The sequence below is a fragment of the Scyliorhinus canicula genome, chromosome 10 (assembly GCF_902713615.1).
Source record: "Scyliorhinus canicula chromosome 10, sScyCan1.1, whole genome shotgun sequence".
NCBI classification, from domain to species: domain Eukaryota; kingdom Metazoa; phylum Chordata; class Chondrichthyes; order Carcharhiniformes; family Scyliorhinidae; genus Scyliorhinus; species Scyliorhinus canicula.
This window is the reverse complement of record NC_052155.1, coordinates 138,001,196-138,018,751: the sequence shown is the minus strand read 5'-3', so window position 1 is coordinate 138,018,751 and position 17,556 is coordinate 138,001,196. Positions and strand designations below refer to the sequence as shown.

The following is a 17,556-nucleotide window of genomic DNA, read 5'->3' as shown; positions in this document are numbered from 1 at the left end:
AGCGAGGAGACAGACCTGTGTGAGTGAGCCGAGCACTTATTTCCTCTTTGTCACATCTCCAAGATTTCTGCAACAACTCTCACTTCCCATGAATGGGCTCTGCCCAGGCCCCGCCCACCCCCTGTCCCATTGGAGGCCGGCAGGAGTGTGAGGATGTGACGCAGACCAATGGCATTGCGCTGACTTTAGCGGGGGCGGATGGGGGAGGGGTGAGAGAGTGTCTCTCTCTCTCTCTGTCTGTGTGTGCGCGCCCGGGCTGGCTGGGGGAAGGGTGGGGTTGAAAAAAAAAACTGGAGTCAGAATGAAGAGCGGGTCCAGGCAACGGTGCGGGGGCACCTCGCACGCAACGCTCGGCGCCCTCGGAAGGAATCAACCGTCGCGATAACGGTGCGTAGCGCGCACCCTTCTTCCACCCCCACACCTCCTGCATCCATCCATTCAACCAACCAACCACCCACCTACCTCCACGCCCGCGAAGAAACGAACAAGGGATCCGCTTTTCTCGGATGAAAAGAAGCTGTGCTTTCACTGCTGCACACTCGGCGCGGCGCCGTGCCACAGGCGCTGGGGGGCTGGCTGCGGGCGCGAGCTGCGGAGTTGGAACGCCGGGGCAGGAGTGCAGGTGCGCGGGCAGAGGGCATTCTAGAACGCGCCGGTCCCGCATTCTGTCCCCGGCGCGCGGTCGGTCCGTTACAGGGAGGAGGAGGAGGAGGCGGCGGCTGCGGCTGCATCTTTAAATGCCACATAATAACAGTAGCAGCCGCGGTGGGGGGAGCTAGTGATTAAAAATCGCCCACATGCGCTGGAATAACAGGATCTGGGGAAAGAAGAAGAAGGTATTGAAGTTTTTCCAGTCGGTGTGTGGCTCTGTGGCTGGGGGAAGATGGCGGACTGGAGGTGATCGGCCAGGCTCGGGCTCTTCTTTAGTCTCTTCTCCCGGTTCTCCTGCCGAGCGGCGAGCCTTCTGCGGCCGGACACATGCAGGCCAAAAAACGCTACCTCCTGCTCTCAGCCGGCGCCGCTCTCTTGTTGCTGGTCTACCTGGCGGGTATGCGCTTCGGGCAGCTGCCCTCGGCTCGGCGACAGAACCGGCGGTGGGCTGCGGACGAGGGCTCCCCCTCGGCCCCCGAGCGCTGGCCCGAGTGGTCCAATGCACTGCAGAGTTTCTCCGTCGGCGACCGGCCAGAGAATGAAGAGTTCAGTCAGCGCGGCTCCCCCCGGCACAAGAGGGAGATTAACACTAGTGTCTACAAGGGGAAGAAATGCCGCATGGACTCTTGCTTCGACTTTTCTCTCTGCCACAGAAACGGTTTCAAAGTCTACGTCTACCCGCAGCAGAAAGGGGAGAAAATGTCCGAAAGTTACCAGAACATCCTGGCAGCCATCGAGAACTCCAAGTTTTATACCTCGGATCCGAGACAGGCTTGTCTCTTCGTGCTAAGTTTGGACACTTTAGATCGGGATCAGCTTTCACCCCAGTACGTACATAACCTAAAAAGTAAAGTCCAGAGCCTGTATTTGTGGAACAATGGCAGGAACCATTTGATTTTTAATCTTTATTCGGGGACCTGGCCCGATTACACAGAGGACCTGGGTTTCGATATCGGCCAGGCGATGTTAGCCAAAGCCAGCATTAGTACTGAAAATTTTAGGAGCAATTTTGACGTTTCCATACCGCTCTTTTCGAAAGAGCACCCGAGGACCGGAGGAGAGAAGGGATACATGCTTTTCAATAACATACCTCCCCTGAGAAAGTACTTGCTGGTATTTAAAGGGAAAAGATATTTGACTGGCATAGGTTCTGATACCAGGAATGCCTTATATCATGTCCACAATGCAGATGATATTGTTCTCTTAACGACGTGTAAACACGGAAAAGACTGGCAGAAACATAAGGACGCCCGCTGTGACAAAGACAACGATGAATACGAAAGGTAAATGTTGGCTTTCGGAAAATGATTGTTTTTGTCCAATGAGAAAAGTAGGTATGGGTTTCAAAGCTGAGTAACAGGCATTCTTTTGGGGTCACCACATTTTCTACTTGTTGGTTAATAGCGTAGAATTGTGCTGCTTCAACATCAGAAAAAAGGTAAGAACCCCAGCCAAAGCAAATATGTGCCCTACAGCAGCAATATTTCTCTTCCTCCTGATGGTAGGTTCAATTGATGCTTGATTTTTAGCTTTTACGTGATGTTTGGGAAAGCATGTGGCATCATGAAACATTGGTGTGACTCACTTGTCTGGTTCCTTGCATGGGGAGGGGGGGGGGGGTGGGCAAGTGTACAGAAATAATTTATTTCATGGCAGTCTACAGTATAGCACAAAGCCTTGCGCATAGGAGAAGTATATAAACGTTGGTCTATTTGCATAATCTTCTGTGAAGTGGAATTTTCAAGTTTGACATTTCAGAAAGAAATTGGAGTATGTGACACTAATATTTCAGAATTTCTATTTGAGCTGCCTTTCATTGTCTAAAAAAATGGATCTAATCATGCAATCTATACATAATGTTTTCCCTCCCTCCAGGCAATGATTGCATTTTTGTTTGCTAAACTGTTTGGTTTTGTAATGACCTTTACAAGAATTTGTTTTATCATGCTCGCAGAACTGATTTTTTTTCTCCTTCCACTGAGAGCAATTAAGCAGGTTAATTGGATCTGGTTTGTCAGTAAAGTCTCTTGAGAAACTGTATTTTATGGAAGTTGGAATATTATCCACTGAGTTTTAAAAGGCAATATTTTATAAGGTTAATGTTTTTGCTTGTGACAGTTATTTGTGACATGGGAGAAGTACATTCATAATTTTGTCCTATCCTTAAGTGATATATTGTGTTTCCTGAAGCTCTTGGTTGGTTTTATACTTTCTTGGAGTTGAGCGTTTATGGATTGTACATTTTAGCTGTCACTGACTCCATACAAAATGATTTTAAGCCTGAAGAAATGCTGGAAATTGGTGCTATTTTATAACTTGCGTGCGCCAAGAATTGCTGAAAAGGTTTAATGTTTCCCATTTTTTTCTTCTATCTACTGTAATTTGCACATAACAGTATGCTTTTTTATGAATCTAATGCTTAACATGCTTGTTGCAGAGTTTAATCGCTATTTCAAATGCTGTAAAACTGGATTTTGTGTATAGTTCTGCTTTCTTTGTTACCATGGAAATGCTAACCCCTCCCACCTCAAGTTGGAAGCGTACTGCTCCTAAGCATTTGACAATACTTTTTCAGATTTGCAAAAAGGATTAATATCAAAGATTGAAGGGTTAAGCATTTCTCTACTCTGCAATCAGTGAGTGGTTAATGGAATATGGCCTGCATTCTGTTTGACCTTTATTGCCTTGTTTTAATGTTACATTTGTAACATTTATGATTGACTGCTATAATGCAGTCATGACACATGGCAGTATATATCCAATTTGCTGAAGTTGTAAAAGTGCAAAAGGTTTTTGCTGAGTATGTGCTAAATTTCTGAATTAATGTCCAAATGCTGACAGGTGAACAGCAGTGAATGCTGTCTTCTCCTTGCATGATCCCATTATGAGCTCACAGGCCCATTAACAGATTAGATACTATGACTGATATTTCAGTATGACACTTTTAAAAAATTAACCCCTAATGTAAATCCATGAATTTAGGAATTGACAGGTAAATCATTTAACTCAAATGTGTTATTTGTAGTTTTCCACACCCCCAACTCCTCCTATTTTAAAATTATTTTAGAGTTCATTCTGGGCACGCAGTTCTGAAACAGAACTGGATTTTGTCTATCTTTGTACAGGAATAAATTAACTTTGTGATTTTTGCAATTTGGGAACTAGTTTTGTAAGCACATATTTGTGCTTTAATTCTGACCTTTAGAGACTTCATTTTCTTTTTTTAAGGTTCTCTTCAGCTGAAACCTCGTGCATGTAGACAATTTACATAATGACAAGACCACCCTTTAGAGTATCTCACGTATACATACTGACAAGATTCCAGGTTTAATCTATTTTCTTGGCCTTGGTCTGTACTGGATAGCCAACTGAAGTTGACCATGGATCATACTCTTGATTTCTAACTAGGGTCTCCTAATGGATATCTGATGAGAATAGTGTATTTATAAATGTCTAATGAGGACAGGATTAATTTTAGTTGTGGATTGTCCCCATGTGGTCAAATAGCCTTTGTGTTTAATGTCGAAGCACACACAATTATTATATGGGCAAGGTACCAGAAGCTCTCGCCCAATGGTTATATGAGCAAGGTACCAGAAGATGACTGGTGCCTGTGGATCCACATAGCAGCAGGAGGAGCAAGGTGAAAAGTAGTGAGCTGGGGAAGAGATTGCTCTGAGACATAATGTCAGACATTTTTTGGCACTGAGTCAGAAGGTTAAGAGTTCAAGCTCCACTCCCGAGATTTGGGCATGTAATGTAGAGCATTTAGGGAATGTTATATTGTCAAGGATGCTATCTTTTTTTAAAGACATTAAGATGAGGATTTTGTCTGCTCTCTCAAGTAGATGTAAACAATCCATGGCACTAACAAAGCAGTGGATTTATTCCAGTGTCACTAAAAATCATTACCTCGTCGTTTGTATCATTGCTGTTTGTGGAACCTTGCTGTGCATAGATCAGCTACCATGCTCCTTTGTAAAATGATGTGGAGATGCCGGCGTTGGACTGGGGTGAGCACAGTAAGAAGTCTTACAACACCAGGTTAAAGTCCAACAGGTTTGTTTCAAACACGAGCTTTCGGAGCACGGCTCCTTCTTCAGGTGAACCTGAAGAAGGAGCCGTGCTCCGAAAGCTCGTGTTTGAAACAAACCTGTTGGACTTTAACCTGGTGTTGTAAGACTTCTTACTGTGCTCACCCTTTGTAAAATGACCACCCTTCAAAAATACTTCATTGACTGCAACACTTTAGAATATGTTGAGTTTGCTGAAGGTGTTCAACTTTATTTAATTTTCTGATATGTGGGACAGGGGGCTCTACAATATATACCAGAAAGCAGGGGATTCTTAAATTGATGAGTACCTTGTTACCTGGCATGCATGGCAGATGCTGAGCTGAGAATCTATTTCTCATATGGTGGTTTTAATAGAGGAGTGGTACAATCTGATACAATAATGACATTGACAAAAGCGTAGCTGCTTAGTCAGCCAGGGTTAAATTTGTATGTGGGGAAATGTGTCGGGGTAGAATTTGTATGTGGGAAAATACATTTTTTGGTGCATTATTTTACTATTTTCAGGAGGTTTTTTGATGGCACTACTGGAGGGGGCAATTATAAAACTTTACACAAAATCAGTGTGCTGTAACTATTCCTTGCATAAATGCTTTCATAGCAAGCTATGTAATCCTTCAATTGTTCTTGGTTCATTTACGGCAGTTTCCCAGTTGTATGTAAGTACAATAACATGGGCTATGTGATAAAAGAGTCACCTTGCTGTTCAGTAATTAATTCACATACATTTAACAAGGCATTTTATTTATTTGGCAGATACTCTGCAATTGATACAGATTTACAACTGGAATTGAGATGGTTGATCAATGTATGGGATCTACACAGACTAGATGATTTTAAGCCTGCGATATTAGAGTAATATAACTTTCAGTTTATGCATTTGTGCGGGCCCAGAGAATTCACCTGAAGCGGGCCCAGAGATTTCATGTACTAAATGATTTGTTTGAGCTGCATGCACAACAATACTCTTCACTGTACCTCGGTACACGTGACAAACCAATCCAAGCTTTGGTGTGGGAAGAAAGGAGGTGTGCAACTTGCAAATTGAGTTTTGTGTGTGAGATATTTGTGGAATTTCAGTTGTGGGATAGTGGAAGGATTAAACATTGCCTAGGGCAATTGATTTATTTTTTGATAAATGCCTGATATTCAGCTTTCTCCAAAGGAAGGGAAAGGGGGATATAGATCAAATCATAGGAACCTATTGCAAGGGAACTTTCCTAATGCTGCACTTGTGTATTCAGCTCACCAGACTTGAATGGAGTACTGGCTCCAACCAGACAGTAGGCCCATTTATACTGTCTTTCTTAAACTGTCAAAGGAAAAATTCTGTATGTGTGGTTAAATATGCACAATGCTCCTCTACCAGCAGTCAAGATTTAAATGTTTGGAGAGCAAGGGTTGTAATGTCTGCATTCTCTGTGCATTTGTAAGGCAGAGGGGGCTCCACTGCTGCATTTCTTGGTGGATCCCGACTTGATGTAAACTGCAGTTTAAAGTGGAAACTATTCCAAACAATCTCAGTTTCAGGAGAAGAACCCCTTAAGAAAACTGTGAAGCTGTCCTTTTGTGATCATAGAATTAGAAACGTAGAATTTAGTGGATGAGGCCATTCGTCCCATCGAGTCTGCACCGGCCCTCCGAAAGAGCACCCCACCCAAGCCCACACCTCCACCCTATCCCAGTAACCCCTCCCAACCTTTTCGGACACCTAAGGGCAATTTAGCGTGGCAAATTCACCTAAATTGCACATCTTTGGACTGTGGTAGGAAACTGGAGCACCCGGAGGAAACCCACGCAGACAATAGGAGACTCCACACAGACAGTGACCCAAGCTGGGAATCGAACCTGGAGCTGTGAAGCAACTGTGCTGCCGTGCCCCCCCATTGTGATAAATTTGGTTAATTACAATCCCTGCCTCCAATTGTCAAATTTGTTTGTGAAAGCGTAGTATATATTGTGTTTCAGGTATTTTATTATAAAGGAATGTGTGGGTGCTTCTTACTTCAAAGTTTTTGCCAGCTTTGCCTTTTTTGCATGATATTTTACTCTTCTGAGAAGTGTGTTGCCAGGTGCCAATCAAACATGAGATTATTTTGGAATGAGCTTTGAAGAAATCAAAACATGAAGCCCACTTAATCAGTAATTGTATTGGTCAGCGACTCAGAACATAGCACAGTACAAAGAACAAAGAAAATTACAGCACAGGAACAGGCCCTTCGGTCCTCCCAGCCTGCGCTGATCCAGATCCTTTATCTAAACCTGTCGTCTATTTTCCAAGAATCTACTTCCCTCTGTTCCCCGCCCGTTCATATATCTGTCTAGATGCATCTTAATTGATGCTATCGTGCCCGTCTCTACCACCTCTGCTGGCAAAGCGTTCCAGGCACCCACCACCCTCTGTGTAAAAGAACTTCCCACGCACATCTCCCTTAAACTTTCCCCCTCTCACCTTGAATTCGTGACCCCTTGTAATTGACACCCCCAATCTTGGAAAAAGCTTGTTGCTATCCACCCTGTCCATACCTCTCATAATTTTGTAGACCTCAATCAGGTCCCCCCTCAACCTCCGTCTTTCCAACGAAAACAATCGTAATCTACTCAACCTTTCTTCATAGCTAGCACCTCCATACCAGGCAACATCCTAGTGAACCTCCTCTGCACCCTCTCTAAAGCATCCGCATCCTTCTGGTAATGTGGCAAACCAGAACTGCACGCAGTATTCCAAATGTGGCCTTACCAAAGTCGTATACAACTGTAACATGACCTGTCTCTCAATTCCACCCGTCAACCATTGTTCTCTAATCTTGCCATTTCTATCACTCATTTTCACAGGGACATGTCTGTCCTGCACTCTAATCAACCTTTCCTTAAAAGACTCCCACATTTCAAATGTGGATTTACCCTTAAACAGCTGCTCCCAATCCACATTCCTTAGCTCCTGCCGAATTTTGTTATATTTGGTCTTTCCCCAATTCAGCACTCTTCCTTTAGACCACTCTCGTCTTTGTCCATGAGTATTCTAAAACTTGAGGAATTGTGATCGCTATTCCCAAAGTAATCACCGACTGAAACTTCAACCACCTGGCCGGGATCATTCCCCAATACCAGGTCCAGTATGGCCCCTTCCCGAGTTGGACTATTTACATACTGCTCTTAAAAAAACTCTCCTGGATGCTCTTTACAAATTCTGCTCCATCTACGCCTCCAACACTACGTGAGTCCCATTCAATGTTGGGGAAGTTAAAATCTCCCATCACGACCACCCTATTGCTCCTACATTTTTCTATAATCTGTCTACATGTTTGTACTTCTACTTCACATCGCTTTTGGGAGGCCTGTAGTAAAGTCCCAACAATGTTACTGCACCCTTCCTATTTCTTAGCTCTACCCATATTGCCTCTGTGCTCGAATCCTCCATTGTGCCCTCCTTAATCACAGCTGTGATATCATCTCTAACCAGTAATGCAACTCCTCCACCCCTTTTACCTTTCTCTATCCCTCCTGAAGCATCTATACCCTGGTATATGTAGTTGCCAGTCTTGCCCTGCGCTCAACCAAGTCAGTAATACCAATAACATCATATTCCTAGGTACTAATCCAAGCCCTAAGTTCATCTGCCTTACCTGCTACACCTCGCATTAAAACAAATGCACCTCAGACCATCTGTCCATTTGCGTTCATCATCTCTTCCCTGTCTACTCTTCCCCTTATATTATCTAGCACCTTACTGGCTTTAGTTGCTGCCTCTTTACTGACCTCTAACTTCCTAATCTGGTTCCCATCATCCTGCCACATTAATTTAAAACCTCCCCAACAGTGTTAGCAAAAGCACCCCTTAGGACATTCGTTCCAGTCCTGCCCAGGTGTAGACCATCCGATTTGTAATGGTCCCACTGCCCCCAGAACTGGTTCCAATGTCCCAAAAATCTGAACCCCTCCCTCTTGCACCATCTCTCAAGCCACGTATTCATTCTGACTATTCTTGAATTTCTACTCTGACTGTCTCATGGCACTGGTAGCAATCCTGAGATTGCTACCTTTTGAGGTCCTACTTTATCTCCTAACCCCTAAATTCTGATTGTAGGACCTCATCCCGTTTTCTACCTATATCGTTGGTGCGTATGCACCACAGCAACTGGCTGTTCACTCTCCCCCTTCAGTATGTCCTGCAGCCGATCTGAGACATCCCTGACCCGTGCACCTGGGAGGCAACATACCATTCGGGTGTCTCGTTTTTGACCACAGAAATGCCTGTCTACTCCCCTTACGATTGAATCCCCTATGACTACAGCCCTGCCAGTCTTTTTCCCGCCCTTTTGTGCAGCAGAGCCAGCCACGGTGCCATGAGCCTGGCTACTACTGCCTTCCCCTGATGAGTCATCTCCCCAACAGTATCCAAAACGGTATACCAGACCGTTTGGAGATGACCGCAGGAGACACCTGTACTGACTTCCTGCTCTTTCTCTGCCTTTTGGTCACCCATTCCTTGTCTCCCTCACCAATCCTAATCTGCAGTGTGACCAGCTCACTGAACGTGCTATCCACAACCTCCTCAGCATCGCGGATGCTCCAAAGTGAGTCCATCGGCAGCTCCAGAGCCGTCATGTGGTCTAACGAGCTGCAGCTGGACACACTTCCCGCACATGAAGGAGTCAGGGGCATCGGCCGCGTCCCTGAACTCCCATATTAAGCATGAGGAGCATAACACGGGTCTGGGATCACCTGCCATTTTTACACTTTACCTTAACTGATTACAAATATAATATCAAATAATGAATAAGTGAAAGGAATAAAGATTTCACTTACCAATCACAATACTTACAACACACGAAGAGTTGAATTTCTCCCAGCTACTGCTAATTGGAGCACTTTCCTTACCAGCCAATCAGGTGACTGTTTTGCTGTGATGTCACTCTTCCCGATAGACCCCTGGCCACTGCCCCAGCCGAAAATCTGAAGGCCGCTTCTCTGGCAGCTGTCCCCCTGCCGCTCTCCTCGCGCTCTTGCACTGTGTCCCCGCCGCTCTCTTCGCGCTCTTGCACTGTGTCCCCGCCGCTCTCCTCGCGCTCTTGCACTGTGTCCCCGCCGCTCTCCTCGCGCTCTTGCACTGTGTCCCCGCCGCTCTCCTCGCGCTCTTGCACTGTGTCCCCGCCGCTCTCCTCGCGCTCTTGCACTGTGTCCCCGCCGCTCTCCTCGCGCTCTTGCACTGTGTCCCCGCCGCTCTCCTCGCGCTCTTGCACTGTGTCCCCGCCGCTCTCCTCGCCCCGTGTCCCCGCCGCTCTCCTCGCCCCGTGTCCCCGCCGCTCTCCTCGCCCCGTGTCCCCGCCGCTCTCCTCGCCCCGTGTCCCCGCCGCTCTCCTCGCCCCGTGTCCCCGCCGCTCTCCTCGCCCCGTGTCCCCGCCGCTCTCCTCGCCCCGTGTCCCCGCCGCTCTCCTCGCCCCGTGTCCCCGCCGCTCTCCTCGCCCCGTGTCCCCGCCGCTCTCCTCGCCCCGTGTCCCCGCCGCTCTCCTCGCCCCGTGTCCCCGCCGCTCTCCTCGCCCCGTGTCCCCGCCGCTCTCCTCGCCCCGTGTCCCCGCCGCTCTCCTCGCCCCGTGTCCCCGCCGCTCTCCTCGCCCCGTGTCCCCGCCGCTCTCCTCGCCCCGTGTCCCCGCCGCTCTCCTCGCCCCGTGTCCCCGCCGCTCTCCTCGCCCCTGGTCCCCGCCGCTCTCCTCGCCCCGTGTCCCCGCCGCTCTCCTCGCCCCGTGCCCCGCCGCTCTCCTCGCCCCGTGTCCCCGCCGCTCTCCTCGCCCCGTGTCCCCGCCGCTCTCACTCGCCCCGTGTCCCCGCCGCTCTCCTCGCCCCGTGTCCCCGCCGCTCTCCTCGCCCCGTGTCCCCGCCGCTCTCCTCGCCCCGTGTCCCCCGCCGCTCTCCTCGCCCCGTGCCCGCCGCTCTCCCTCAGCCCCGTGTCCCCGCCGCTCTCCTCTCCCCGTGTCCCCGCCGCTCTCCTCGCCCCGTGTCCCCGCCGCTCTCCTCGCCCCGTGTCCCCGCCGCTCTCCTCGCCCCGTGTCCCCGCCGCTCTCCTCGCCCCGTGTCCCCGCCGCTCCCCTCCCCCCGTGTCCCCGCCGCTCTCCTCGCCCCGTGTCCCCGCCGCTCTCCTCGCCCCGTGTCCCCGCCGCTCTCCTCGCCCCCGTTCCCCCGCCGCTCTCCTCGCCCCGTTCCCCGCCGCTCTCCCGCCCCGTGTCCCCGCCGCTCTCCTCGCCCCGTGTCCCCGCCGCTCTCCCCTCGCCCCGTGTCCCCGCCGCTCTCCTCGCCCCGTGTCCCCGCCGCTCTCCTCGCCCCGTGTCCCCGCCGCTCTCTCTCGCGCCCCGTGTCCCCCCCGCTCTCCTCGCCCCGTGTCCCCGCCGCTCTCCTCGCCCCTTGTCCCCCGCCGCTCTCCTCGTCCCCGTGTCCCCCCGCCGCTCTCCTCGCCCCGTGTCCCCGCCGCTCTCCTCGCCCCGTGTCCCCGCCGCTCTCCTCGCCCCGTGTCCCCCGCCGCTCCTCCTCGCCCCGTGTCCCCGCCGCTCTCCTCGCCCCGTGTCCCCGCCGCTCTCCTCGCCCCTGTCCCCGCCGCTCTCCTCGCCCCGTGTCCCGCCGCTCTCCTCGCCCCGTGGTTCCCCGCCGCTCTCCTCGCCCCGTGTCCCCGCCGCTCTCCTCGCCCCGTGTCCCCGCCGCTCTCCTCGCCCCGTGTCCCCGCCGCTCTCCTCGCCCCGTGTCCCCGCCGCTCTCCTCGCCCCGTGTCCCCGCCGCTCCTCCTCGCCCCGTGTCCCCCGCCTCGCCCCGTGTCCCCCGCCGCTCTCCTCGCCCCGTGTCCCCGCCGCTCTCCTCGCCCCGTGTCCCCGCCGCTCTCCTCGCCCCGTGTCCCCGCCGCTCTCCCTCGCACCCGTGTCCCCCGCCGCTCTCCTCGGCCCCGTGTCCCCGCCGCTCTCCTCGCCCCGTGTCCCCGCCGCTCTCCTCGCGCCCCGTGTCCCGCCGCTCTCCTCGCCCCGTGTCCCCGCCGCTCTCCTCGCCCCGTGTCCCCGCCGCCTCCTCGCCCCGGGTCCCCGCCGCTCTCACTCGCCCCGTGTGCCCCGCCGCTCTCCTCGCCCCGTGTCCCCGCCGCTCTCCTCTGCCCCGTGTCCCGCCGCTCTCACTCGCCCCGTGTCCCCGCCGCTCTCCTCGCCCCGTCGTCCCCGCCGCTCTCCTCGCCCGTGTCCCGCCGCTTCTCCTCGTCCAGTGTCCCCCCGCCGCTTCCTCGCCCCGTGTCCCCGCCGCTCTCCCTCTGCCCCGTGTCCCCGCCGCTCTCCTCGCCCCGGGTCCCGCCGCTCTCCTCGCCCCGTGTCCCCGCCGCTCTCCTCGCCCCGTGTCCCCGCCGCTCTCCTCGCCCCGTGTCCCCGCCGCTCTCCTCGCCCCGTGGTCCCCGCCGCTCTCCCTCGCCCCGTGTCCCCGCGCTCTCCTCGCCCCGTTTCCCCGCCGCTCTCCTCGCCCCGTGTCCCCGCCGCTCTCCTCGCACCCGTGTCCCCGGCCGCTCTCCTCGCCCCGTGGTCCCCGCCGCTCTCCTCGCCCCGTGTCCCCGCCGCTCTCCTCGCCCCGTGTCCCCGCCCGCTCTCCTCGCCCCGTGTCCCCGCCGCTCTCCTCGCCCCGTGTCCCCGCCGCTCTCCTCGCCCCGTGTCCCCGCCGCTCTCCTCGCCCCGTGTCCCCGCCGCTCTCCTCGCCCCGTGTCCCCGCCTCTCCTCGCCCCGTGTCCCCGCCGCTCTCCTCGCCCCGTGTCCCCGCCGCTCTCCTCGCCCCGTGTCCCCCCCGCTCTCCTCGCCCCGTGTCCCCGCCGCTCTCCTCGCCCCGTGTCCCCCCGCTCTCCTCGCCCCGTGTCCCCGCCGCTCTCCTCGCCCCGTGTCCCCGCCGCTCTCCTCGCCCCGTGTCCCCGCCGCTCTCCCTCGCCCCGTGTCCCCGCCGCTCTCCTCGCCCCGTGTCCCCGCCGCTCTCCTCGCCCCGTGTCCCCGCCGCTCTCCTCGCCCCGTGTCCCCGCCGCTCTCCTCGCCCCGTGTCCCCGCCGCTCTCCTCGCCCCGTGTCCCCGCCGCTCTCCTCGCCCCGTGTCCCGCCGCTCTCCTCGCCCCGTGTCCCCGCCGCTCTCCTCGCCCCGTGTCCCCGCCGCTCTCCTCGCCCCGTGTCCCCGCCGCTCTCCTCGCCCCGTGTCCCCGCCGCTCTCCTCGCCCCGTGTCCCCGCCGCTCTCCTCGCCCCGTGTCCCCGCCGCTCTCCTCGCCCCGTGTCCCCGCCGCTCTCCTCGCCCCGTGTCCCCGCCGCTCTCCTCGCCCCGTGTCCCCGCCGCTCCCCTCGCCGCTCTCACTGTGTCTGTACAGGCCCTTCAGCCCACAATGTTGTGCTGACCATTTATCCTAATCTAAGATCAACCTAACGTACACCCCTTCAATTTACTGCTGTCCATGTGCCTGTCAAGTGTTGCTTGAATGTCCCTAATGACTCTGACTCCACCAGCTCCGCTGGCAGCGCATTCCACGCACCCATCATTCTGTGTAAAGAATCTACCTCTGCAATCTCCCCTAAACCTTTCTCCAACCACGTTAAAATTATGTCCCCTCGTGACAGCCATTTCTGCCCCGGCGAAAAGTCTCTGGCTATCCACTTTATCCATGCCTCTCATCACCTTATACACCTCTATACTCACTTCCTCCTTCTTTCCAGTGAGAAAACCCCTAGCCACCTCAACCTTTCTTCATAAGACATGCCCTCCAGTCCAGGCAGTATGCTGGTAAATCTCCTCTGCATCCTCTCCAAAGCATCCACATCCTTCCTATAATGAGGCGACCAGAACTAGACACAATATTCCAAGTGTGGTCTAATCAGGGTTTTATGAAGCTGCAGCAAAACCTTGTGCCTCTTAAACTCAATCCCTGTGTTAATGAAAGCCAACACACCATACGCCTTCTTAACAACCCTATCATCCTGGGTGGCAACTTTGAGGGATCTATGTACGTGGACCCGAAGATCCCACTGTTCTTCCACACTTCCAAGAATCCTGCCTTTAACCTTGTATTCAGCATTCAAACTCGACCTTCCAAAATGAATCACTTCACATTTATCTAGGTTGAACTCCATCTGCCACTTCTCAGCCCAGCTCTGCATCCTGTCAATGTCCTGTTGTAACCTGCAACAGCCCGCGACAATATCTACAACGCCACCAACCTTTGTGTCATCGGCAAACTTTCTGACCCACCCTTCCACCTCCTCATCCAAGTCATTTATAAAAACCACACAGAGTAGAGGTTGCAGAACAGATCCTTGCGGGACAACACTGGTCACCGACCTCCAGGCGGAATACTTTCCATCCACTACCACTCGCTGTCTTCTTTCAGCCACGTAAGAAGTCTTACAACACCAGGTTAAAGTCCAACAGGTTTGTTTCAAACACGAGCTTTCGGAGCACGGCTCCTTCTTTCAGCCAGCCAATTCTGTATCCAGACAGCCAAATTTCCCTGTATCCCATGCCCCCTGACTTTCTGAATGAGCCTACCATGGGGAACCATATCAAATGCCTCGCTGAAATCCATATACACCACATCCATTGCCCGACCTTCATCAATGTGTCTCGTCACATCCTCAAAGAATTCAACGAGGCTTGTGAGGCATGACTGGCCCCTCACAAAGTCATGCTGACTATCTTTAATCAAACTGTTTTCCTAAATCCTATCTCTCAGAATCCTTTCCAATATTTTTCTCACCACAGACGTAAGACTGACTGGTCTGTAATTCCCAGAGATTTCCCTATTCCCTTTCTTGAACAGGGGAACAACATTCGCCTCCCTCCAATCATCCAGTTCTGAAATGTATTTGTCAAACTTGGGGAACAGAGCCACTGTACTACCTGAGCCAGCATGTCTTGAACTTGCATTGGAACAACATATTGTGCATGTGAAACTGGTGATTAGTATGAAGCAAACTGAAGTTGTGTACTTTGTAATCCGAAATTCCTGTATAGAATATTCTGAGTCATCATTCTCCATACATGTCAACTTTTAATATACAGTCCATTTTATTTTGATTTACTTTTAAGTCGTCATATTTTATTTACTAAAAATGGGAAACATTTTTCTTATCCATTTAAAATGTTCTTGAAATCACAGCCACTTTAGAAGGATTGCTTGAATAAACCTTGACAACTTGGACACGTCAATAAACCTATCATCAGTTTTCAAGTTGTCAAACACAAACTTTGTTCCCAAGAAGCTAAATTTTTATGCAAATTGATTGGGAGCAAAGAATGTTGATGCTAGTCACTGGCTACACACATCAAATGGAAGATTGCATATGAGATGTTACAGTTCTATCAACACACTGATTCTAAAATCACTACTTATGAACATTTTGAGAAAGTTCTATGCCTTACTTGGTATCCACAATGTATAGCATCCTTGTGCTGTGATCAGTTAATTAGATAGTTCTGGCAGAAGATGTTAATGTTGGGTAACCTTTTTGTTTCTAGAAACATTCTGATGTTCAATGGATGGATGAATTAATTTTGGTTTTATTGATACTGTCCATTACCTGTGAACTGAAAACACCTTAATACATGCAATAAAGTTGACATGTCCACAATGCATCCAAAGTTTCTGCTTTGTTTTAATTGCTCGAGAAATTAAAACAACAGTTGAAGTTGTCCCCTCCCATGGTCAGTCTGTGTGTGTCTATGTCTGGGATTTCTGCCATGGTCTTTTTAATAAATTCCGTGGTGTGCCAGTTGGGCGTGTACATGTTTATCAGGACTAGTGGTACCCTGTCCAGGATACAGCTGACCATGATGTACCGTCCCCCTTGGTCCATAACTGTCCTCGTTGCGATGAACACCCTCCTCTTACTGATTATTATGTCTATTTCCCTAGCTCTTGTCCCATAACAGGAATGGTAGGTCTGTCTCACCTGGCTCTTTCTTACCTGCAGTCAGTCCTTCTCCCTCAAGTGCGTCTCTTGGAGGAAGACTTATGTCTGCTTTCATGCCTTCAGGTGGGCGAAGACTCTGGATCTTTTCTTTGGACCGCTAAGTCCTCTGGAACGTTACAGGTGACTATCCCCCATGCTGTGGGATCAACCATACTTGCCTTGTGGATGCGCCCCTGCACTCTGGGGTTTCCCTTAGCCAGGGGGCCATCCGAAATGGCCACAGTACCGTTCTCGCCATGAGGCCAGACCCTTTGCACTCCTGGGTTTCCCTTTGTCAAGGAACTATCCAACATGGCTGCCAACTGTGTAGCTGCCATGTGGGTGAGCCCCTGCACTCGAGGGTTTCCCTTTGTTCTGGGATCCTCTAGTGACTGCCTACGGTGCCATCTTGTACCACGTTTTACAATATCGATCTGCTGAAGCCAGTTCAGAGGCCCCCACCTGCCAGGTGTGCTCTCCCCAGTGGGAGATGCGCCGACCCCCCCCCCCCCCCCCCCCCCCCCCCCCCCCCCCCCCCCCCAATTCTCATGCTTCCTGGCACTAGCTTTCCAGCTAGTGTGGTGGCCCCCCCTCCCAGGGTTGCCCTGACCCCCTCCTATGCCCACTCTGCTCGTGCCCCTACCGTCTCCTTCTCGCCCTCTCCTGCGATCTGTTGCCCGCGCCCCCTCGGGTTCCCTAGTTCATAGCGAGGTGAAGCAGTGCCGCGCAAAATTGGTTAATTTTTTTCTTTTTCCCCTTTGTCTGCTCTGTATCTTCCTCAACGATGCCTTTCTTGCTGCCTGTCCAGGCCACTCTTGCAGATGAACACGTATGCCTCTTGTCAGGGCTGTGCAATAATGTTCTTTGCCCTGCGAAGTTACCCAGAGCCTGGCTGAAAATAACATCGCACAATGTGACCTGGCTCTTGTACAGAGCCACCTTTGCATGGTTGAATTCGGCTTTGTGCTGTGCCAAGTCCGCCCCATGTCCTGGTACATTCTTATTTTATGTTCCTCCCAATTGCATGCCTTTGTCTGTCAAACCCAGCAAAGGATCCTCTCTTGGACCTGATAAGTGTGGAGCTTGGTTATTATTGTCCTCGGCTGCTCCCCAGCCCTGGGCTTTGGTCGGAACGACCTGTGAGCTGTTGATCTCGGGCGATTTGGGGAAGCTGAATCTCCCAACCAGGTTGACAGCCCGTTGGGTCCTGCCCTTGATCTCGTCTGGCAGGCCCACTATCCTAATGTTCTGCCTCTTCGACTGATTTTCTTGGTCCTCAACCTTTCCTTTTAGGCTCCCCTGAGTCGCCCCAACCTATTGATCATGGTCTCCATTACGACAGTTCTGTTCTCCAGCTCTCTGGTCACCTGGATTTCCAGTTTCCTCCCCATGACATCGAGCGACGTCTGCATCTCTGCTAGTGCCACCGTTGCCTTTATCTCTGCCTTAATGGCATTCTTCATAGCATTTAGTTCTTCAGTTAGAAACATCATCCATCCATTGTCGGTTTGGGGGGGGGGGGTTGTTTTCTGGGTCACCAGTCTCCCGCTCTCGGAGAGGGGACCCCTTGTGGATCCGCCAACCCACTTGTTCGCCGCTCCTGTCCCTTGCTGCAGTTTCTGGTGTCTCTGCGGCCTCTTGAGCTGTTGCTTCCTGGCATTTTTGTTGATCGTACTGTTGTTGAGGGTGAAGTGATGTTTAAGTCTGGTTTTGGGGTCTAATTTAGCCCAATAGTGCCTATTTTCCTGTTGAATGGAGGAGAGCTACCTGATGTGCGACTACTCGGCACATCCCCACCAGAAGTCTCCAAGTGCCTAAATTTAAAACCGTGATTGAATTATGTCTGTGTCTTGGCTCATTTCCCCCAACCTCTAATCAGTATTCGTTAGAGAGCTGTACTT

The 17,556-nt window shown here is 51.9% G+C and overlaps 1 protein-coding gene across 1 annotated transcript in view; it reads left to right on the top strand.

Annotated features, from left to right (window-relative positions):
- The first annotated feature begins 247 nt into the window (after nucleotides 1-247).
- Nucleotides 248-17,556, top strand: part of LOC119972676 (exostosin-1-like) — a 255,149-nt gene continuing 237,840 nt past the window's right edge. Inside the window, exon 1 of the mRNA XM_038809779.1 lies at nucleotides 248-1,934. Coding sequence (XP_038665707.1) covers nucleotides 979-1,934 — 956 coding nt within the window. The 5' untranslated portion in view covers nucleotides 248-978. The remainder of the gene's footprint in view (nucleotides 1,935-17,556) is intronic.